We start from the raw sequence: 24,330 nt of genomic DNA, 5'->3' as shown, positions 1-24,330 counted from the left end.
GAGCTGAGTGTCACAGGAAAAGTTTTTGCGAAATCCATGCTGCGAAGCTGTGAAGAAGTTGTTGTGTTCGAGAAAATTAACCAGATGTGTGTAAATTATATGCTCCATAACTTTGCAAGGCACTGATGTAAGAGAAATCGGTCTATAATTTTGTGGGTCATGGGATGGTCCTGATTTGTAAATAGGGATGACTCTGCCAGTTTTCCAGTCAAACGGTAAGGTACCCGAGTTGTAAGATTGCGAGTAAATATGTTCTAGTATGATTGAGCAATATTCGGCAGTGTTTTTTAAAAAGATTGCATTGATTTCGTCTACCCCGCATGATGCTTTAGATTTTAGTTTCTGAATGATGCTTTTGATACCAGTGGAGTTGAAGATTATGGGATGCATAGAGTGGTATTGAGTAGGATGGATCTCAGGCATCGGACCGGGAAGGTTAGGTGATGAGAATGACGAAGCGAAAGTTTCATTGAGCAGAGTAGAACACATATGCTCCGGTACAGGGCCCCCAGAACTTGTCAGCAGTGATATACCATTTTTATGAGCATTTCCCCGGATAATCTCCCAAAAGCGTTTTGGGTTAGCCTGTATTAAGTTTGGAAGCGTGGATTTAAGGAAGGAGACTTTGGCTGATTTTAGTGCTATGATATATGAGCTTGCAGCGTTTTTGTATGTTAGCCAATGAGACGGTGTTGAGTGAAGTTTAGCTGTGCGGAATAAACGTTTTTTCTTATTGGATAATCGATTCAAATATGTACTATACCATGGTGATTTATTGTTAGCGTAAACAGTCCGAAGGGGGACATATTTGGTTATTAGCTCACCGATTTTATTTTTTAAAATGGACCAGTTAGTTTCGACGGAGCGTTCTAGATAACTAGGTAAAAAAGTGGCCAGAAACAGGCACAGTTCATTGTTGATGGCCTCATAATTAGCTTTTTTATAATTTCGAATCTTTTTCCGCTGTCGCTTTATCTTTTGATGAGGTGTTGTAATCGTGAAGAGCAAGATGTCGTGATCGCTCAGCCCTGGCATGTGTGTTACTGTAGAAACTTTATCAGTTGATGTCGTTAGAATCAGATCAAGGAGTGATGATTTGTTTTTTGTTACACGTGTTGGAAGTTTGACTATCTGGGATAAGCCGAAGTCAGAGCAAACTGAAACGAACCGATTGGCTTCAGCCGTTGAGGGGTTAGAAAAAGGGATCGAATGAGACCAGATGATGTCAGGAAAATTAAAATCACCCAAGAGTATAATTTCAACTCCCGGGAAACGCATGGTAACCGCATTTAAACTGTCGTGAATGTCATCACAAAAAGATGAGTCACTTGATGGGGATCTGTAGCAGACACCTAATAATATTTTCTTAAAACTAATTGTTAGGCAACACCAAATAAGCTCTAAATTCGAGTTGATTGGCACAAGAGAACAATTTATGGATTCTTTAACAGCGAGCAAGACGCCACCACCAATCCTACCAGTTCTGTCACTTCGGTAAACAGTATAACGGTTTGCACACTCAAAGAGTTCGGGGTTTGTTATTTTGCTACTTAGCCAGGTTTCTGTCAGTGCAATAATGTCGGCGTTACAGTCATCAATAATACCACAGAATTCATCTTTCTTGGGAAAATAACTACGAATGTTGGTAAAAAGGACTGAACACTTGCACTCGTTTATGGCTCCTCCCCTCAGATGTCCCTAACTCGGCGGTAACCTACGACCTGAGCGAAGAGTTCTGCTACGTTCATGCTCGTGTGTGGGCTTTTTTCTGTGTATTTCGAAAATGCAGTTCTTCGCTTCGTCGTATCCGTAAGATTTGCCATCGAATGTCAGCGTTTTATACCGAAGTTTGAAGGACGTGGTCTTTGATTTACCGTATTCTATTAGTTTTTTTCTTATGTTGCGTGTTGTTTGACAAAAATCTTCGCTCATTGCTATGTCAGTGCTCTTTAGCAAGCCTCGTTTTGAAGAAACCAGCTCTCTCGTTTTAAATGTTTCAAATTTCGTTATAAGTGGTCGAGCTTTCGCTGAATCATAGCGTCCTATTCTGTGAGCGCGGCATATATCAGAACTTGTGACATCAATTTGGATAGTATTAGTCAGGAGGTTGATGATCTTTTTTTCCGATTCCGAAGAAGTTTCATCTGCGGCATCTGGAATTCCATAAAAGACAAGATTGTTTCTCCGCGATCGATCCTCTGCGTCATCAAGACGCGAATGCATATTACTAGTGTCTTTTTCAAGGCGCTCAATAGTGGTGCGTAGTTCTTTCATTTCATGCTGCCAGTGCTCGAAAACGGAGGTTTGGTTTTCAACTTTCGCCAGTCTGTCCTTTATTTCGTTCATTGATTCTGAAACTGACTGTTGTTGTTCTTTTAACACAGATACGGTGTCCAATATTGTTGTTTGCGCTGATTCCATTCTTTTTGTACGTTCGTTCAAATCCTTCATCGTTTTCACTAGTTCTGCTAAGTTGTCAGGACCTGGGTTGCTTTCTACATCCCCACAAAGAAGTAGTAGCAAAGAACAAAAAGGCAAGAGAACGGCTTGTGGGCACGGAAGCACAACAATAAAGGGTTCATCAGATCGGAAGCTACGACAAGGCAGTTTAGAAAGGTAACTAACCTGCAAGACGAAAAGACAGGTGCGTAAGCCTTTGGCTGTTCTTTCCATCGCGCTTCCGTGCCCACTGCAGTGATAGTGCTCGATGCTGGGTCTTATCCTATCCGGACGAGATGACGTTGATGTCGCAGCTGCGCACTGGTGGTGCTGCAGGTGGCGCTCGACGATGTTGATCAGGTCCCAGCAAGCTGTTTCTGGCAGGTCTGGTGAAGGGGCAACAGCACAGATTCCGTCCGATAATGGAAGATCCGGGGAAGGGGCGGCTTCACGAATTCCGTCCGAGAGCGCGAAGCTTTCCCGTAGACCAGCCACTGGTACGCCGGCCGCGAAAACAGCGACGTACTGCAAGACGAAAAGACAGGTGCGTAAGCCTTTGGCTGTTCTTTCCATCGCGCTTCCGTGCCCACTGCAGTGATAGTGCTCGATGCTGGGTCTTATCCTATCCGGACGAGATGACGTTGATGTCGCAGCTGCGCACTGGTGGTGCTGCAGGTGGCGCTCGACGATGTTGATCAGGTCCCAGCAAGCTGTTTCTGGCAGGTCTGGTGAAGGGGCAACAGCACAGATTCCGTCCGATAATGGAAGATCCGGGGAAGGGGCGGCTTCACGAATTCCGTCCGAGAGCGCGAAGCTTTCCCGTAGACCAGCCACTGGTACGCCGGCCGCGAAAACAGCGACGTACTGCAAGACGAAAAGACAGGTGCGTAAGCCTTTGGCTGTTCTTTCCATCGCGCTTCCGTGCCCACTGCAGTGATAGTGCTCGATGCTGGGTCTTATCCTATCCGGACGAGATGACGTTGATGTCGCAGCTGCGCACTGGTGGTGCTGCAGGTGGCGCTCGACGATGTTGATCAGGTCCCAGCAAGCTGTTTCTGGCAGGTCTGGTGAAGGGGCAACAGCACAGATTCCGTCCGATAATGGAAGATCCGGGGAAGGGGCGGCTTCACGAATTCCGTCCGAGAGCGCGAAGCTTTCCCGTAGACCAGCCACTGGTACGCCGGCCGCGAAAACAGCGACGTACTGCAAGACGAAAAGACAGGTGCGTAAGCCTTTGGCTGTTCTTTCCATCGCGCTTCCGTGCCCACTCAGAGATGGTGCCAGATGGTGCGCGTTATCATTATCAGTGGCTGGAACAAGCAGACGACATTATTGCGGCAGTTTTCGGGGGTGCGATAATTACTCGAGGAAAAAAAGAAATCGTATTTTTGTTGGGCAATGTGGGGGGTGCGAAAATTATGCGAGTGCGAGGATTACGTGAGCAAGTACGGTAGATGGGAGTCCTTTTTTTCTCTAGAAGTTATTAGGCACATAATCACTATCATTGTCTTTCATACACCTCCTCTTCATGACATTCTTGAAGCCTTCTGCTCTGGTATACTTCTTGTCACATGTTGCGAACTGCCGCTGGTCCTTTTCCAGACACCTTTCAATATCTGTGTTGCCTCGGTTCAAATGCAGCTTGTTCAAAACAGCCTCAGAGGCACGGTCACCGAGCAATTGCTTCCGCAACAGCAGTTCGACAGTGAAGAGCAAAGCGTGTTTGGTTTTCGGCATAAGTGACCAGATCACTGAATGGAGGCTCCCATTTGAATTTTGAGTTTTGCCTCCTTGCCAGTGCTTCAACAGCTTTTGATCTGAGAGGCGAGTGTAAACTGGAAGGAAGGCTTCAGCGATATATTCAGGGAGGTTGTACCGCTGCTTAGGAGGAGCCCGCTGCCTTGCCACGGCTTTGTTGTGTGCACACCACGAGTCTTGGTGGTGTGTTATTGGTATTCAAAACTAGCATTAACTTATTGTACTATAACTAAGTACGTGCAGAACAAACCTGCCAAATATCCACTTTTTCAGCATTTCTACGATAACTCTCTTAATCTTGGAGATACTACAATGATCATGGAGGGTAAGGGGGGACATGTGACCCGAAAGTGAAATATATCAGTAATAGGCTTAGAGATATGATTTTTTCCGGGAATATTCAGCTTTGTACACTGATTAAAATATGTAATTACGTTTTCTTTACATCGATCCAAAAAAGTTACAGCTATTCTTATTTTATGAATTTGGGATGTGACTTTCATAAAAAGTAATGCATCAAAAGAGCTATAGTTGAACCTATATATTGCTGAGTATTCAAATAGTACAAATATGCAATTTCATGCTAGTATCTAAATTTTACCCAAAGTTATGAAGTTTTTATGTCGCAGTCTTCTAGCTCTGAATTTTCACTTGTGATTTTTGGAAAATTTCAAAATTTTACAATGTCATAAAACATTTTATCAAGGTTTTCTTGCACACTTCAATACCCTAGCATTCAAAGGAATAAAAAGATCAAGAAAATCGAATCAGTACTAGCGACACAGTGCTCATCCCAAAATTCAACACATGCAAAAATTTGTATTTGAGAAAACGCAAAAAACTGAAAAAGTTGTGAAAATGAAAATTTCATGCATGAGAGCCACAGCACTTGTATTCACAATCACTCAGAAAGCCCCTGTGAAGTAGTCTGAAGCAAGCTTTTGCTTGTGCTTCTTTTTTGCGGCTGCCTGGAACACCGCTGAAGATGCACGTTTCCTCTCCGAGCCGACAGCACGGCGATAGTCTTTCTCAACCGTCCGCTGGTTACCTGTGCCTGTTCGATCTAGCTGCAGTTCAGGCAAAATAAGCGAACTAGATTTCTTGTTCCCCAAGTTGAAACGCATAACAGCATCTGCCATTGCAGTCTCAACGGCAAACAATGACACATTCTTGTCCTTCGATGAGAGGCTCTAAATGACCGAATGCAAGGCCTCATTCGCATTCTGCGTCTTCCCTCTGGGGCATCTCTGCAGGAGCTTCTTGTCGGACAAGCGTTCATAAACGGGATGCAGTGCATTGCTCACAGCCTCTGGCTAACTGTACTTGCTTTTTGGGATGGGCTTATTCCTTGCCATGGCTGCATTATGCTTGCACCAAGACTCGGGGCTGAGTGGACAGAAGCTGTGGTTTGATTTCTCGTCAGTAGATGTCACATGATGATACGTAGCCCACACAGCCTTGTGCATCTCATCCACATTCCCAGAATAGGATTTCAAAGCCCAGCCGTAATAACTCGTCACTTTTGTGATGAGGTCACCCATGAAGTGGCCCTTGCCACTGATGCGCTCGTTGCTGTCCCCTTTGTGCTTCTGCACGAGGTTCCAAAGCGCAGTCCTCATGCGCTTCTGCACATGGTTCGAGCAGTCTTCTTTTTCAACATTTATGAAGCCGTACACCTTAGCTTCTTTGACAGCACTGCCCGACCGGCTGTCACCATCACAAAACATGGTGGTGTACCTGAGGCTATGAAGCGAAAGGGAGCACTGAAATAAAATTATTGCTGCCTCTGCTTCCATTTGGCCAGCCTTGCATGAGGTATTTTTCTGACATGAATGTTTGGCTTTACATTCAGAGTATTCTGGGCTCTCGGGTTTTGGACCACATTCACAGCTGAGGCGAAAATTAGAAAGCACAACATAGTCTAGCACATAACCTGAAAAACTTTTATCACAGTGGCTATTCCAATGTGAGAGGTGTGTCCTCTTGTGTGCCAGCTTCTATCAAAAGAGATGGCAATATTTTTGGTGTTGCCGAAATTGAGGTCCTTGTAGAGCCACTTTACCACTGTGGCACACTTAGTCAAATGTTTGGCACAAGCTGTCGTTGCTGCTGGCTCAAGCTTCATTTTCAAGTACTCTTGGTACGTTTTCGTGTGAAGGCCCCGATGTGAAACACCGATAGCAGCAAAGATGTCATTCAGAGCTGTCTGACCATTCCCAGTGCTCTGTACCGCATGCTCCGTGCGAACGTTGATTTCGAACGGGTTGCAGTTATTGCTGCCACTAACCCGTCACGAGCTCCATTTCGAACCAACTTCTCCGCAGTTGCTGCAGGGAAGCTTCAGCTTAACGGCTACGCCGTACTCACGTGTGTCGCGTTTGATAGTCAACTGACCACAACACACTCGGCAAGCAGAATGTTCATTTAGTAAACAGTTCACCATGTCGAGGTCAACCATGATATACGTCGGGACCGACGAACTTTCGGTGCCACGCTGACTCGTGAGAACACTCGTTTTGCGATTAGTTGCCGAGACCGAGGAAAGTTCCGCTGCTTTTTGTTGGGCGCGACGCTCGATGAGTTCTCAGTCAGCCGATGTCAAAAATGTCGCGTCTAACCTCGCAGCTCGATCGCGCATACTTGAAGTACTTCTCTGGGAATCCAGTTAGTTACCCTTAATCACCAGCGGTTATCCTGTCTACGCGTTACATGCCCGGCCCATGTCCATTTCCTCTTCTTTATTTCAACTATGATATCCTTAACCCCTGTTTGTCCCCTAATCCACTTTGCTCTCTTCTTGTCTCTTAAGGTTACGCCTACCATTTTTCTTTGCATTGCTCGCTGCGTCGTCCTCAATTTAATCTGAACCCTCTTTGTAAGTCTTCAGGTTTCTACTCCGTAGCTAAGTATTGGCAACATACAGCTGTTATATACCTTCCTCTTGAGGGATAGTGGTAATCTACCTGTCAAAATTTGAGAGTGCTTGCCAAATGTGCTCCACCCCATTCTTATTCTTCTAGTTACTTCAATCTAGTGGTTCGGCTCCACTGTTATTACCTGCCCTAAGTAGACATAGTCTTTTACAACTTGAAGTGCACTATTACCTATCTCGAAGCGCTGCTCTTTTCCGAGGTTGTTGTACATTACTTTCGGTTTCTGCAGATTAATTTCAAGACCCACCTTTCTGCTCTCCTTGTCTAACTCCGTAATCATGAGTTGCAATTTGTCCCCTGAGTTGCTCAGCATTGCAATGTCATCGGCGAAGCGCAGGTTAATAAGGTACTCTCCATTAACTCTTATCCCAAACTGTTCCCATTCTAGGCTTCTGAAAACCTCTTGTAAGCGTGCGGTGGATAGCATTGGGGAGATTGTGTCCCCCTGCCTGACACCCTTCTTGATTGGCATTCTGTTGCTTTCGTTATGAAGCACTATGGTAGCAGTTGATCCCCTGTAGATTTCTTCCAGGATGTTTAAATATACTTCATCGCCGCCCTGATTCCGCAACGTCTGCATGACGGCTGATATTTCTACTGAATCAAACGCCTTCTCGTAATCTATGAAGGCTATGTATAGTGGTTGGTTATATTCTGAGCATTTCTCTTTTACCTGATTGATAGTATGAATGTGGTCGATTGTTGAGTAGCCTGTTCGAAATCCTGCTTGTTCCTTTGGTTGATTGAATTCTAATGTTTTCTTTACTCTGTTAGCAATTACCTTTGTAAATAGCTTGTATACCACAGAGAGCAAGCTGATCGGCCTGTAATTCTTCAAGTCCTTGTCATCTCCTTTCTTATGTATTAAGATGATGTTAGCGTTCTTCCAAGACTCTGGTACTCTTCCCGTCACGAGACACCTCGTAAACAGGGTGGCTAGTTTTTCTAACGCTATCTGTCCTCCATCTTTCAGCAGATCTGATGTTACCTGATCCTCACCAGCAGCTTTGCCTCTTTGCATGCTCTCCAAAGCTTTTCTGACTTCTTCTATCATTACTGGTGGGGTGTCATCTGGGTTACTGCTAGTTCTTATAGTATTAAAATCATGGTCGTCCCGGCTACTGTACAGATCTTTGTAAAACTCCTCCGCTATTTTAACTATCCTATCCATATTGGTGGTTATTTTGCCTTCTTTGTCCCTTTGTGTATACATACGATTTTTGCCTATCCCAAGTTTCCTCTTCACTGCTTTGACACTTCCTCCGTTTTTCAGAGCGTGTTCAATTCTCTCCCTGTTATACCTTCTTACAACAGATACCTTACGCCTATTAATCAGCTACGAAAGCTCTGCCAGTTCTATTTTGTCTGCTGTACTTGAGACTTTCATGATTTGATGCTTCTTAATGAGATTCTTCATTTCTTGGGAAAGCTTGCCAGTGTCCTGTCTAACTACCCTGCCTCCAACTTCCACTGCACACTCCCTAATGATACTCGTGAAATTATCATTCATTGTATCTACGCTAAGGTTGGTTTCCTCACTAAGAGCCGAGTACCTGTTCTAAAGTGAGACTCCGAATTTTTGTACCTTCTTTGTCAGTGCTAGCTCATTGATTGGTTTCTTGCGTATCAGTTTCTGTCATTCTTTCCTCAAGACTAGGCGAATTCGATACAGTACCATTCTATGGTTACTGCATCATACCTTGCCAACCACTTCCACATCCTGCACGATGCCTGGGTGTACACTCATTATAAAGTCTATTTCGTTCTTATTTTTGCCTTTAGCGCTCCTCCATGTCCACTTGCGGTTTTCTCGTTGTCGGTAGAGGGTATTAAAAATCCGTAAAATATTGCGTTCTACGAATTCTACTAGTAGCTCTCCTCTGGCGTTTCTAGGACCGATGCCATAATCTCCTACTGCCTGGTCTCCAGCCTGCTTTTTCCCTACCTTTGCATTAAAGTCTCCCATCAGTATAGTATACTTTGTTTTTACCTTACTCATTGCCGATTCCACGTCTTCATAGAAGCTTTCAACTGAAGCGTCATCATGGGTGGATGTAGGCGCATAAGCCTGTACCACCTTCATCTTGTATCTTTTATTCAGTTTAATTATGATACTTACCACCCTTTCTTTAATGCTATAGTATTCCTCTATGTTGCCAGCTATGTTTCTGTGAATTAGGAGCCCCACTCCCAGTTCTCTTCTGTCAGCCAAGCCCCTATAGCAAAGGACGTGCCCATTCTGCAGCACCGTATGGCCCTCATCTGCCCTCCTAACCTCATTGAGCCCTATTATATGCCATTTAACACCCTCTAGCTTTTCGAATAGTACAGCTAGACTTTCCTCACTAGATAAGGTTCTAGCGTTAAACGTTGCCAAGTTCAAGTTTCAATGGCGGCCTGTCCGGATCCAGAGATTCTTAGCACCCTCTGCTGCGTTGCAGATCTGACCGCCGCTGAGGTCAGTTGCTTCGCAGCTGCTGGGGACTGAGGGCCGTGAGTTATTTGACGTATGCATGTGGGAGGTAGTGGCCAGATACTGCACCAGGGTGGCCAATCTTTCTCTGGTGAGGGAGTGCGTTGCCGGCGGTGGTCACCAGTGAGGCCGCACCCCAGGCCTCTTAATGCAGTTCCATCACCTCGCGCATTTTTTTTTTTTAATCTGCTTGGGAGCTGCGCGGCACCGGGATGTGAGCCACGGACCTTTTGCATGCAAGACGGATGCTCTAACCACCACACCATCGCTGCCCCCATTTAAAATTATAATTATAATCCAAAATTATAATTACCGTAAAAACGCTTGTATGAGTTGGGCCTGCATATAGTCAGAGGTGCATTTCGGGTGTAGCAAATTCAAAAAGAAAATGTTTTCACCCAAATATAGACAGAGGAAAACAGAAAAATGCATTTATTTACACTCAATCACTCGTCATCTTAAAAGCTCTCATCCGAAGCTTCTTTGTCAGACATGTCCTCCCACAGTGCCTCATCGCCAGTGCCATGAAGGGGGTTTGAGATAGAGCACCTTTTAAAGGAACGGTGAACGAGCTTCTCAGGAATGCAGGCCCAAGCCTCGTTGATCCACAAGCACAGCATCGTTGGCGAGACCCGCATCAGTCGTCCGGCAGGGGTCACTTCCAGCTCTCCGGACCTCATCCACTCCATATACAGGCACTTGATGGGTTCTTAAATGGCTTATTGAGACACACATGAAGCCGCTGCAGCAAGGATGTCATCCTTCCTGAGATAATCACGAGCTCGGTTGCGGGAGTTGTGCAGCAATCGTTTCACGGAGTTTGCCAGATTACACCGAAATGCATCAAGCACAAGCATCGATGGGAGCCCTAGCAGTGCTGCTGGCCATCGACTCCACACGGACTTGATCCAGTCAAGTACGAGCGATTCATGCATCCACTTCTTGTCCTGGCAGCGGACAACATTTCTTGGGAACTTCTCCCCCTTCGGCAGCATCTTTTGTGTGAACACGACGTAGGCTGGCAACTTGCGCCCATCTTCCTTGGGAGCTAGCATTACAGTCAGCCCATTTTCTCATTCTCACTTGATTGCACGGTAACTTGCCTGGAGCCGTTTTTGTGAACTGTCAGAGCCGAGAGCATATCGAGGCACACAGTAGAGATGGGCACAGGCTGTAATTTCGTGGCCCGGCCTGGCCCGTTCTGGGCCTGATGCTTGACGGAGGCGGGCTAGCCTAGCCTGATGATGTAAGAGGACGGGCCGCTCAGGTCCGCCCGGTGTGTTACATGCAAGGCCCGGCCTGGCCCGACTCGATCAATGATGCAATGAAGCACATGGCAACAGGAAAATGAAAATGTATTTATTAAGAAAAAGTGTGCCTTCCTTCCCTGTAGCTTCTTTTTTTTAGTTGATAAATGTTGAAACTGCCTGAGTGCAAAACCATTCACAAAAATATTGCGCAGAAATAAAAAGTTGTCCATGGATTCAAGCTTTAGTCGAGTGTGTCGTTCCTGCATTATGTATCCTCGAGTAGTGAAGTTGCACGCGCTGGTGGCGCTTGTAGCTGGAATAGCCAGTGTCTTTCTTCTAAGTTTGCCAAGTTTGGAATAGTTGTTTTTCTTTCTCATTCCAAAACTCGACAAGATCTGATAGGGAGCACGCCCTTAGTGTTTTACTGGGCATACTCACTAACTTCATCTAGCTTATGTGTCTTAATCAATGTCACAACCCTCACTAAATGGTTCAATGCTCATATATATATATATATATATATATATATATATATATATATATATATATATATTTCACGAAAAGTGTACTTCTACCCTAAAAAAAAAAAGCACACAAATGAACAAGGACGATTCCGACACATCATCTTTATTTTTGGCTTGATTAGGACTTTTCACCCGGCCCGAATTTGGCTCCATAAATAAATAAGAAGCTGGAGCCCGCACCGGGCCAGAGGTGAGAAGATGTCGGGCTGCCAGAGCCCGGCCCACAGGCCAGACCGGGCTCGGGCTTTTGAGGTACCCGAAGTCGGTGCACACCTTTAGTACTCAACCGTCTGATCGGTGTTTCCGATCTGGCCCAGCTGAAAGGAGATTGCCTTTCGCAAGGAAATCACATGTTTCTAAAAGCCCACAAGCAGCTCTTTATAGCTTTCTGGTAGCTTTTCTGATATCGTTGTACGCTGACGCAGGGAGAATCCGGTGAAGCGCATAAAACGGGACATCCACTGCTTGCTCGCCTTGAAGACGGCCTGCTCAATGCCTTGATCTCGTGCGATTTCTCTTGTCGTTGCTTGCAACAGCTCGATGTTGATAGCCAGCTGTGCAGCCTCTTGCTCCCGAACAAAGTTTGCCCGTTCTTGATCAACACCAGGAAAAGCTCCATGTTTCAGCCCCCAAAAACTTCTTCACTGCATGCTGCATACAAAGATGACTTCTTTCTGCTTGCTCATTCACACCGAACTATCGCCTCGTGCACAGTTACCAATTGTTTGAGCAGCTAAAAACCCTTTCTTTTCAAGGCATAGGAATACTTTTTTTGCATAGCTGGCATGGCGTAAAGTCTCAGAGGCAAAACGTGGTCAATTTATGTGTGCCAAGTAGTTGCAATGGCCACTGTTGCATGTGTGTAGCACCTGTAGGACTAACGTCACTAATGCTATAACACCACCTACTGCAGAAGTGTGCAGACACCTGATGATGATGATGATAGCACTGCATATTGTCAAAAGCAAAACAATGAATTTGGACCAAAGATTCTCGGGATTCGCATACAGTCAGAGGCAAAAATTTTGCATAGTAAAATCTAAAAAAAAAAAAACCCGGGCTATACACAGGTTTCTACAGTACAAAAATGCCTAGTTCACACTGAAACATCCGCTTTCTACAGCGACCGAAATTCGCCTGCCGCCGAAATGCAGCGTCGTTCGCACTGGACGTGCCCCGCGCCGCCGAATATGCCACCTACTATGGGGCGAACGCGGGATGGATGCACTGTCACCCGGTTGTTGTCGCAGCTCGCAAACGCTACTGCGCTATCCGGTGGTGTATACTTCGACGATTCTCGTACGCAAGAAGCAAGAAAAGACAGTACTGCTTACTTTGCTGGCAAGTGGCTGTCTTGCGATGCACGAAGAGCAGAAAAACCACCGACGCCAGCGGCGTAGGTGGGTTCGTTTTGCTCTGCAAGACCGCAACAAGCTCGGTCACGTCAACAGCAAGCTCGGTCACCTCTTTCACGAAATACGGAGGCGAAGTAGGCACAGAGTAGGTTAAACTCCCGTTAGTTTCAACATTCAGTTACGTGCACTGCGGCATAACAAATGAGTAGGGCTTGGGCGCCATTTTTCAAAATTTCTTGACTAGCGCTCCTATTGGTCCGCGGTGACCGATTCGGCGGCAGACGCCGCAAAAATCGGTCCGAGAGCGATCGGCGTGGAGAGGGCCCTTTCGGCGAATTCGGCCGCCGCCGAACCGGATTTGGAGCACTTCCGGCGGCCGGAATGCTCAGTGTGAACGCGGCCTAAAAGCTCGTCAACTCGGATCTCACGGGACTGGAGAAAATGTCCGAGTTAACCGAATTCCCTATTATTGAATGGACCATGAAAACAAAAGAAAAATGTACACGGCACAGACAAATATTTATTTCTTAAAAAAAGTGCGTTATTTTTGCCTTCTTCCCCGTGGGAATTTCTGACAGAACGATCTTATTTAATCTCATCAGGTGGTGGTGCGCACGTTCACTGTCGCTAGAACAAACGCAGAACTCCTTGAGGACAGCGAGGGCTTCGGCGGCCTCCTGCACGGTGCGGCGACGTCGCGTCGGCTCATCCTGGCCGTCATCATCGGAACAGTGGTTTTGGTCCTCCTCAAGCACTTCCAATATTATATCATCGTCAGTCAGCGGACCGGCAACGGCAACATGATAGTCTATAGCGAAGTAGTCTAAAATCTGGACGCCACTAGGAAGAAGAGAGTCAAAACGCGTGTCATTCACCTCGTCGTTCATATTTCCAGTAGGCTTGCGGGTGTCCTCTGGAGTGGCCTCTGGAGGAATATCAGAGTCGTCAGGGCGGACAAAGCCGCTTGCCGGAAAGAATTTGCAATGACCACGGGCGGCGTTTCGCTCCAGACATGAGCCAAAATGTGAATTGCTGTCAGGAGAGTCACGTTATATTCTCGCCCTGCTTCCTTGCTCAGCAGGATCCGTTCCAGCACATGCTTTCTGTACCTGCTTTTTAGGTGCTGAATTATTCCTTGATCCAGCGGTTGCAGAGCAGCCGTCGTGTTTGCAGGTAGAAATACAAGTTCGATGCACTCCAGCCCTGTCACTCTGGTATGAGCACTGCAGTTGTCAACAAGAAGTAAAACCTTGCGCTTGTTAGCGGAGAAGCGGCGGTCGAGTTGGCGCAGCCAAGCTTGGAAAATATTCGAAGTCATCCAGGCCTTTCTGTTGGTACGATAATGCACAGGAAAGTGGTGAATGTTCTTAAAACACCTTGGGTTACGTGCCTTCCCGATGACTAGCAGTGGCAAGCGCTCGGTGCCCGACATATTTGAAGCGAGAAGCACAGTGATCCTTTTTTTGCTCCTCTTCCCTCCAACGCAGGGGTCGCCCTTGAACGTGATTGTTTTGTTCGGCAAGGCTTTAAAAAAGAGAGCCGTTTTATCGGCATTGAAGACCTTGGCAGGCTCATTACGAGCCAGGTACTGGGGAAGCTCAGTTGTCTTCCAGTCAGCAATACGCCGTTCATCCACTGCTGCTTTTTCCCTGCACATGTTTCGAAAGACCAACCCGTGCCTTTCTCTAAAGCAGGCAAACCAGTCTTCAAACGCACTGAAAGATTCGATGTTCATTCTCAGTGCGCACCTTTCAGCTTGCTGACAGATCAACGGTCCTCTCAAGGAAAGCTGGCTGTTCCGCATGTCTGTTATCCACCGCAGCAGCGCGTCTTCCAGCTTCGGGTGTGCTGCCGTCCTTAGTCGTTTTCGTTTTTCGGTGAATTTGCCGCTGTCAAACACCTCGAAAAAATTTTTGTTCTTCACGTAGTCGCTTAAGGTGCGTCTCTTAACATCGTACTTTTTCATTATCTCCTGTCGAGAAACATTTGCGTCCATGTCTTTCAATATCATAACCTTTCTTTCAATCAATCAATCAATCAATGAATCAATCAGTTTATTATCATGTCATAAAAGGATGTTACAGGGAGTAAAGTATACAGACGAGGGACCCAAAGTACAAGACTGCAACGGGACCCTCGGTGATGATTACAAATAATAAAAGCACAAGCAGCTGTTAGAATCGTGGAAACAAAAATATATAAAGCAGAATGAAAACAAAAAGGCATGGAATCAAAAAAACAAATAATACAGCATAAAACAACACAAAGAAGATAGATCAACTATTTAACAGGTACTCTTTTAATGAGTTCTTAAATGAAAATAAAGAAACTTTGCATTTTAGCGAAGTGGGCAAATTATTCCATGTGGTGATGGTACAGAAGAGAGAAGATGATTTACCATAGTTAGTACGAACCTTAGGAAGTAAAAAGTTATTATTAGCCGCAAACCTGGTTGTGTTAGTATTAACTAACATCTTAGGATCAATGAAATTAGCAGAAAGTTGATTTCTTATTTCTTTATGCAGAAACATAATTAGATTAAACCTGAATAGATAGCTAACAGTTAAGATTTTATTGCATTGAAGAAGGGGAGCGGCGCTACTGTCGCGAGAACAGTTAAAAATAGCGCGAATATCAAGATCATTTGCTGGCTGCTGTGGTCGCTCAACTCCAGTGACGGTCGCCATGAAGCGCGACGACGGCAGCAACGCTTACAAACACAGCCTCAACACTCAAAGTCACAACACAAAGAACCAAGACACGAAGTACACCAGTAGGCGTAGCATGGTCGTAGTGAGCACCTGTTAGTAGACACTGCATGCTGCGGTGGCCCAAGCGCTTCTGCCGGGTGGTGACTAGCGCCACCTAGCCACTTCCCCCTCATTCACTATCATCATGGTCATATTCTGCTGCAGTTCGCTCGGTTTCAGTTTCTCCAAAACTCGGGTTCTGCCGTCAATGACGGCAACCGGTGCTTGAGCCTCCAAGCCGCCGATATCGCGCGACTCTGGAGTCCCAATAGCCCTCTTCGGAGTTGTCCGAGTTACCCGGTGTGCGGCTAAATACCTCCAAATTAATGAGCATTTGACCTCATTGAAATATACACAGTTTTGCCGGGACTGCGCCGCGAGATCGAGTTAACCGAATTTCCAAGTTAATGAGGTCTGGATAAATGAGCTTTTACTGTGCAGCTTTTGGACAAAAAGTAAAACTTCTTGAAGGCGGTGACCTACCTTAACCATAATAGCAATACAGTGGGCAGAGCTGACGCCAATGCTACGATTGCTCTTTACAGTAACTTAAAGGCCTTAGAAGCGTTCTTCCTTTGTTTAATTTTTTTTTTCCAACAAGCCCCATGTTTATGGTGCACTTGGTGATGTCTGGTCTCAAAACTTGCAGGCTCCGAGGGAAAGCTGACCACAACCGAGCAGAGACAAAGTGTGCTGACGGCCATTGGCGAGTTGAGCTGCCATGTGGTGACTGGGGCCTCCCACATTCAGCAGCTCAGCGAGATAGCTTTGCGACACCTCCTAGCTGTCCTCAAGGCCGAAGGTGAGTACATCTTGTTACCGCACGTGTGTTACTTGTAGCTTGTCATCCCTAAAGTTGTTGTGGCACATGAGGGGTTTTTGTTGCTATGTATTCATTACTCCTTGAGCAAGTTGCTCGGCTTGGTGAATGGAGAATTCAGCGTTTTGACAATTTAGTCAATACACTTAACTGATTTGCCTTCATTATTTGCTGCTATGTTAAAGGACATCTATTGTGGTACTCATGCTTTCCCCAAGTTTCTTCATTTTAGTTCATCGGCTTTTTGATATGATGAAATAAATTGCCAGTTTTGGCGACTTTGTTTTATTGAAGCTTAACTGTATTTTACAGTGGCCTCGTGTTTGTGTGTTTTTGTGCAGTGCATGAGGGGACCTTGCTGCTGACACTCAAGATGATGTCCAAGTGGTGCTCACGATTCACGCAAGAACCACCTAGTTTTCTAGTGACTGGATGCAAGGTACGGGGCATCCTCGAACCTAACTATAAGTTAATGAACAAAATCAACGCATTTCTGCAAACAGTGCCTGTACCACACTTGTTGCACTTGCTGCCAAAACAATGCTATTCGATGATATAACTTATGGTGACCCCCGCTCCTAACTGCAGCGGACGATCATCGCGGGTTCACGCTTAGCGAGCCACAGGGCCGCTACTCCGTTTACTCGCGTGTAGTGCACCGCTACGCGCGCGCTCAACTAATAAGGCGTTTAGCGCGGCGCGGCAAATAGACAGTGTTCTAATGCAAAAGTACACAACACTTTATTGCCTCTGGCGGCACCCCGAACAACAGTACAACGTCCGCTCCCGGGACGCGGGTAGCAAAGGCACCCGCACACGGACGTTCACAATAAGGGGAAAACCGCGAGCACGTCGCAGCTGGCAATGGCGAGCTTTGACACGCCGGTCGGGAAAAGGTCCCTCGCGGCTATGCTGCGCACCCTACGATGGCCAATGGGCCTGGTCGCGAGTGTTAGGGCAAACCTTGTACGCGTAGGCCTACGGCAAGTGCGGCTCGTTGTGGTACGCCACTTCAAGCACTAGGCACCGCTCTGGGCTTAGCGTACGCTACCGAAGCCAGCACTCAAGTAAACACGCCTGCCGGGGTGCCCAAGGCCACCCCAGGCAGGCTACAGTCCGGGAGTCCCAAAAGGGACGCGGACGAAAGAAAACACGTGCTTACCCGGCGCCGACCACGGAGAAGAGAGCGCTCCCTCGGCGCACGCGTACCGCATGCTGTGCCCGCACGTGGCGCCATCTATCGTCACGTGGTGTTAACAGAGCAGAAAAGCAAAAGGGTGTGGCCGTGTGGCGGAATGCCCGCGAAATGGTCGCGGGCGCGCCTCAGATCCCCACATCCTCCTCTCCTTAATTCACCCTATATACCGGTCTGCAAAGGCAGCCGGTCGTCGCCCATGCATGCAAAGGCGTCATGCAATGGGCAACAGCTAGCCTCAGCCTCGCTCTGCAACTGCTGCTGAAGATAAATAAAAACACAAGAATACACTTGGGAAATATAATGGCTCCGCGTAAGAGGGGTAACGGGAGTTCATGATGCTGACACAAGAGCGCGTCCACGGCTGGGAGGGGCAGCGTCACGTAATGTTTGACTTGGGTGACTGCGTGGGTGCGAGAGTGGAAGGGGAGGGTTCTGGTTGAGGCCCTCATGCGAGGAACGGGCTCACCTTCGTCTCGTTGATGTTGGCGACAGCCCTGCGAGTCCGACGAACGCCGCCTCTGTGGAGGTTCGGATGGACCTCGCTGCGACAGCCGGCCCTTCTGCTGGAATAATGGTCGCCAAATCCATTGGCTGCGAGGCGTCCTGCGGCGTCGGTCGAGTCGTGCACAGCGTCTGCGACAGCTGGCCTCGTGCAGGAGCCGTGATAGAAAGTCCAGCAGAGCTTATCAGCGACGGTCGGGAGCAGGGCGCAACCGGGCTGCCTAACGACCGCAGGTCTCCGAACACCTCCAGAGTGCAAGGTGGTGTAGGAGTCGGTGACTTCTTAAGTTGTTGCCACACGCACGCACACCTGCACACACACCTCCGATGGTCGGGTCTCTCCAAACGCGCACCGCATAGGAAGCGCGGAGTGTCCTTTGTCCCTCTCCCCACTCTAAAGCACCAATTCACAATCCCCTCCTCCAGCGAGAAGAAAAAAAAAAGAAAACACGGAAAAAACATAAAGTAAACAACACTCAAATGACAATCAGCAGCAGTAACTGGGCGGAACAGACTTTTTTGCAAGCACTGGCTGTAAAGAAGTTAGCTAACTGAGACTAGACAGTAAAAATGAGGGCCTTCGGTTGTGGAAATAAGCCCGCCGTCCGGCGCGAAATCACTAAGGTGACCGCTTCCTCAGATTATACCAGTGCGTGGTCCGAATGCGTTCCGCCGCGCCGGGTGTGCGCCGTCGCTTGCGCGAAGAGCCACTGGGCGCTGGCGCAGGCTCGTCAGACCTCAACGCAAAGGCTTTCAGGTCTGCGATATGGGCACGGCTGAGTTTTCCCGAAAGCGGGTCTTTCAGCAAGTACGCGAGTGGAGTCCAAGCTTTTTCCACTCGGTACGGACCAAGCCACTTTGGAGCGAGCGAAGTAGAGAAACCCCTGCTCGCGTCGCTAAGAGCGTTGTTGCGCTTCAGGACGAGGTCACCCACCTTAATTGAAAGGTGGCGACGTTTTCGGTCGTACTGGGCCTTTTGCTCGGCCCTGGCTGATGCCAAACTTTGCCTCACTCTACTGAGAGCTCGACAAAGCCTGTCCTGAAGTGTGGAAGCGTAAGCAGAACAGCCTGCTGCCGGTTCTTCCTCGTCTCCGAGCTGGCATTGCAATACACTGGTCACCGGATTTGCCAACTCCCTTCCGAAATTAAGGAAGGCAGGAGAGAAACCAGTAGAGCGACTCTCGGAGGTTCGGATTGCAAACGCGAGTTCACTCAAATGGTCTGCCCAGTCCTTTTGACTTTCGGCAAAGGCCGCCAACATCGGTTTGAGCGTACGATTGGTTCGCTCCGTCAAATTGGACTGGGGATGGTAGGGCGAAGTGGTGCAGTGATCTATTCCTAGGGAATGGCACGTATCACCAAACACCCGAGCAGTGAAATATGACGCGTTGTCCGTGATCAATCTTTTCGGAAAGCCGAACCGACAAAACACTTCCTGTAGCCTCTCTAGCACCGCTCGCGCTGTCACTTTCCGCAGCGGAAACAGCTCCACCCATTTGGAAAAATGATCAACAACTACCATCAGATGTATGAACCCCTGCTTACTCCTGGGGAACGGCCCCATTAGATCGCAGGTGGCCCTTGCCACGGACGCTCACTGACAATCGGTTTCATCAAGCCGGGCGGCTTGCCACCCCTTGATTTCACCGTTTGACAGACGTGGCAGGAACGGCAATAGCGAAAAATGTCACGCTTCATGCCAAGCCAAGTCACAACCTTGCTCAGTTTCGCAAAAACTTTTGAGCCACTCAGGTGATCGGCAATGGGCTCGTCGTGAGAGGCTCGCAACAGTGTGGCTCTCAGACTTTTGGGCATAACCACCTTAACGGGTCGATGGACTCGTCGTCAGTGGCTATATAGTTCAGCAGGAGCCCGTCATGGTCCAGCAAAATGAATCCGCTGGGGGCTCAGCGACACACGCTGTGTCAGCCCCCTAATCGCGCCCGCCGCAGAACAAGCAGCGTAACGGCGCTCCGCGCCTCTCAAGACGGTTTAACGGCGCCCGCCGCAAAGCAAGCAGCGTATACGGCGCTCCGTCCCTCCGAGACTCGAAGCGGATCACTCTGCTGAGCCTTCAGTAGCTCTTCGCTGCCGAAAGCAACTCCCATTTTCCCAAATGGGGGAGTCTGGTATCGCGCACACTCAGGACCGCAGCAACCGCCGCGTGCACGGCGTCACGGGTTCGCTCTCGGCAGGGTGGCCTTCGGAAAGTTTCCCCGCTCGGCCGCTACGCAGTGCGCCGCTTACCTGGATTGCAGCCAAGGTCATCCTCAAGGGTACTCTCTCTTTCCGCCGCTGTTTCGCCCCCGACGCTTGCATGTGCTAAGGCATTGCGAGCGGCCGTCGCACCGAAATCCAGGTTCTCGGCAGACAACGGGGCATGAGATAGCGCGTCAGCCACCACGTAGGAGTGTATTCACCACAAAAAGGGGTGACGACACAGGCGAGCGCCGAAGGGCGCCCGTCGATAGAGGCGGTGGCCTCTTCGTGCAACGCGGCATGCCACGGAGCAGACATGTTGCGACGAGCCCGAATTGCGCAGGCGAACTGGCTCGCTAAGACTAACCAAAGGCTTAATGAGCCTTTGATACTGCGTTGGGCGCCAGTATGGTGACCCCCACTCCTAACTGCAGCGGACGATCACCGCGGGTTCACGCTTAGCGAACCACAGGGCTGCTACTACGTTAACTCGCGTGTAGTGCACTGCTCCGCACGCGCTCAACTAATAAGGCGTTTAGCGCGGCGCGGCAAATAAACAGTGTTCTAATGCAAAAGTACACAACACTTTATTGCCTCCGGCGGCACCCCGAACAACAGTACAACGTCCGCTCCCGGGACGCGGGTAGCAAAGGCACCCGCGCGCGGACGTTCACAATAAGGGAAAACCGCAAGCACGTCGCAGCTGGCAATGGCGAAAAGGTCCCTCGCGGCTATGCTGCGCACTCTCACGATGGCCAATGGGCCTGGTCGCGAGTGTTAGGGCAAACCTTGTACGCGTAGGCCTACGGCAAGTGCGGCTCGTTGTGGTACGACCACTTCAAGCACTAGGCACCGCTCTGGGCTTAGCGTACGCTACCGAAGCCAGCACTCAAGTAAACACGCCTGCCGGGGTTCCCAAGGCCACCCCAGGCAGGCTACAGTCCGGGAGTCCCAAAGGGGACGCGGACGAAGGAAAACACGTTATTACCCGGCGCCGACCACGGAAAAGAAAGTGGTCTCTCGGCGCTCGCGTACCGCGTGTCGTGCCCGCACGTGGCGCCATCTATCGTCACATGGTGTTAACAGAGCAGAAAAGCAAAAGGGTGTGGCCGTGTGGCAGAATGCCCGCGAAATGGTCGCGGGCGCGCCTCAGATCCCCACAAACTTTGCCATGTGTGCTGAGGCTGAAAAAGTAACCCAGAATGCACCTGAGCTGCTTCAAAAACACTTAAAACTATGAAGAATTCATGTGCACTGATGCTCTAAAGATAGATGACTGATAGAATAATGGCGTCGCTTTCTTGACTTTACCTTCAGGATAGTGGAAGCTGCCATCTTTCATTTGTTATTGCTTGCCGTTTTAGCCCACGCTCCAGTGCATTCATGTATGATTATTGAAGACCTTGATTATTCAAACCACAAAATGAACGTGCTGTTTACTAGTGCAGAGGACCAATACACGAAGTAGTCGCAACATAAAGTTGCCCATGGGCAAGACTGTCATTTTGCTTTCATTGATGATGGGATGAGCATTACGAGGGAAGGGGGAATGGTTTTTCTTAACGGAGTGTCCGCGCTGCATGCAGTCCTGTTTTATTGATGAAATGGGATTGTCCAATTGTAGCCTGTTCAGTGGCCCGTTAAAATGTTACAATATTAATTAGAGTTTGTTGTGGTAGCAGTTCCCTCACTGACGGCCACTGACGGCCACCAACAGATGAAATTTAAACGAACACCATGTGATGAAAATTTTTTCGGGACCATTAGTTTGAGAGAATGCTCTGTGGTTGGCAGCTGGAATCTTTCTCGACAAAAGTTGAGATGGCCACCAGAACGCCTGTGACACTTTGCATGGAAGGAACCAGTTATCATCCAGGTTCAGTCTAGTGTACAGTACATGTTGTGTGAAGGTCTGTTGTGTAGGGAATCTGTTTACTCATCTTTTGGAGCAAGTGCATGCTACACAGGATGCTAGCGGAACGGAGAATTTTATGCATGGGAGCGGGCATAGAATTAGTGGATGATTCTTTGTCATCTCTTCATAGGAGGGCATGGAGCAGAAGACGGCGACGTCGGCTGTACGGTACGGATACCTGCAGTGCATGAACTCAGCATTTCACGGTAAGCACAGTGGCATGTGTGGCCATTCTTAGAAAGGCATGGGCACTTTCATGGTAGTTTTGAACACTTGACATTCTCATAGAGATTTTGCTGGAAACCACTGTTCTCTTCTTGCAGTAAGTCCTAGAAGTGTGCAGGAGGTGTAAGGGCACCACCGATTTGCTAGTGCTGCTTGTGTGTTTCAAGAGAGTGAAAATTTAACAAAACTAAGGCAGTATTGTTAGCTCGGGGTAGCTAAGAGTAATACTCTGTTTAGGCATGTGGAAGAGGCTGTCCTACATTGGCTTGGCATTCCTTTGGGGCATCTTTCTGTGAATACAGTTTAGTGCTCTTTGCAACTTTTGGTCGAAATCTCGGGAATGACTATCGTTTTTCCATTACAAGTGGCGACGATTTGCATTCTGTTCGGTTGTCTACCCAGGTATGCCAGACTGCAAGCAGGTGGAGCCCATTCTAGGCCTGGTGCTGAAGGCGGCAGAACGAGCCTTGGCACAGCCATTGCAACCCGGACCCGTCTGCGAGGGCTTGGCTGCAGCCTGCCTTCTCTTCCGCTTGCAGCCCACAGGCTCCTCATCCGGTGAGCATTCGTTGCGACTAAGTTTGACATGCCCCTGAAAGAAGCAGTGAGCTCTCCCGAGGATTTATGGGTCGGCATTCCGTCAGCAGGTTTGCCAATGGCCATTTGCATCGGTACTACTGCAAAATTCCGAGCAAGCAGACCCTTCAACTTTTCAGCAGATTTGAAGTATGTGACCATGCAAGGGCCCCTCCCCTCCACTCCCACTATTTCTTTTTTCCCCACCGCTACAGAATCCTTCAGGAGCAGTTCCTTGGAATCCCACTTCTGAGAGTCTCGAGATGTGTGCATGATTGAACAGTTGAACACGTTTATAAAAGACACAACCGCTTGGAGTATAAGAGACACCAGTGTGGCTACATTGAAATAGGCTAGGTCAATAATTCTCGGCCATGGATGTGTCAGGGGACTTCTTGAGGGCTGGTGGAAGTGATGGGGGACCCCTTGCAGCGGAGGGGCCGAAGGTGTGGGGGTGGAGGGGGGTTCGTAGGTAAATTAACACAACTGGAGCGTAAAACAGGTGCCTTTTATTAGGCTTGTGGGAATAGTGAATTTTAGGTTCAAAGCAAATAGCGATTTTGGTCGAATAACTTTGAATCGAATTTGAATAGTGTATATGACATACAAAGAAAAATGGGCATATTCATCATGACCTTACTAACCAGTACATTATGTTTTTATATTGAAATAAGGCCCCTATTCAAATGTCTTTTTTTTCGTTCACAGAAAGCTTAAATAATTTTTAGTAGTAGCGTGATATGTGTTTCGGTAGGATGCGAGTGATAACCTGTAAGATACGTAACACCTTAAATTTTATTTTACATAGAGCATATAAGCTGTCATAACAAGCTTTTAAGCTTAATAAAATGATGAATTGATTAGAAGGTAACATGTTCATTTAAAGGGGCCCTACAACACCTTTTCGAGAAGCCATGGAGCCAGTAAACAAGCTTGTTGCCTCGCAAATTTACTAATGCAAAATTTTAGAATCAGTCCAGTACGAGTAGCGGAGTTCCGAAAATCAGTCGCACGCTGCAATTTAATTCTCTTTTTTTTGTCCCGACGAAATAGCTGGAAGCTAAGCAGGGAGGAATGGCGTGGCGAAAGAAGATACGTCGCACGCATTTTGTGACCATGAGCACCTCTTTTTTATTTTTTCTTAGAATACGCGGCTTTTCAGCGTGATCGCGCCGGCATGCGTGGACACGTCGCGGCATCCCACTGCGGCTCCAGTGACGACCGAGCGCGCCAAATTCAATTCAGCCAATGGCTGATGCAATAGCCGCTACGAGGGATTTTTGAGCTTGTGGTGTCATTTGGCGAGAGAAGAGAGCAATTTTCAGCTAGTTTTGAGAATTTACTGTGAATCGCAGGACGCGTGCTGCCATATATCAGGCTCCCGTGTTCTTGGAAGTCTCGACTATCAATCGGG

At 48.0% G+C, this 24,330-nt stretch overlaps 1 protein-coding gene across 1 annotated transcript in view; it reads left to right on the top strand.

Moving 5' to 3' along the window:
- Positions 1-24,330, top strand: part of LOC142804118 (stalled ribosome sensor GCN1-like) — a 344,986-nt gene that overhangs the window by 55,259 nt on the left and 265,397 nt on the right. Inside the window, exons 11-14 of the mRNA XM_075890700.1 lie at positions 16,132-16,284; positions 16,644-16,741; positions 22,246-22,321; positions 22,743-22,898. Of these exons, the coding sequence (XP_075746815.1) occupies positions 16,132-16,284; positions 16,644-16,741; positions 22,246-22,321; positions 22,743-22,898 (483 nt within the window). The remainder of the gene's footprint in view (positions 1-16,131; positions 16,285-16,643; positions 16,742-22,245; positions 22,322-22,742; positions 22,899-24,330) is intronic.

Source organism: Rhipicephalus microplus, chromosome 3, assembly GCF_043290135.1.
Source record: "Rhipicephalus microplus isolate Deutch F79 chromosome 3, USDA_Rmic, whole genome shotgun sequence".
Classification (NCBI taxonomy): Eukaryota; Metazoa; Arthropoda; class Arachnida; order Ixodida; family Ixodidae; genus Rhipicephalus; species Rhipicephalus microplus.
The sequence above is the reverse complement of the archived record's forward strand: the minus strand, read 5'-3'. Positions and strand labels throughout refer to the sequence as shown.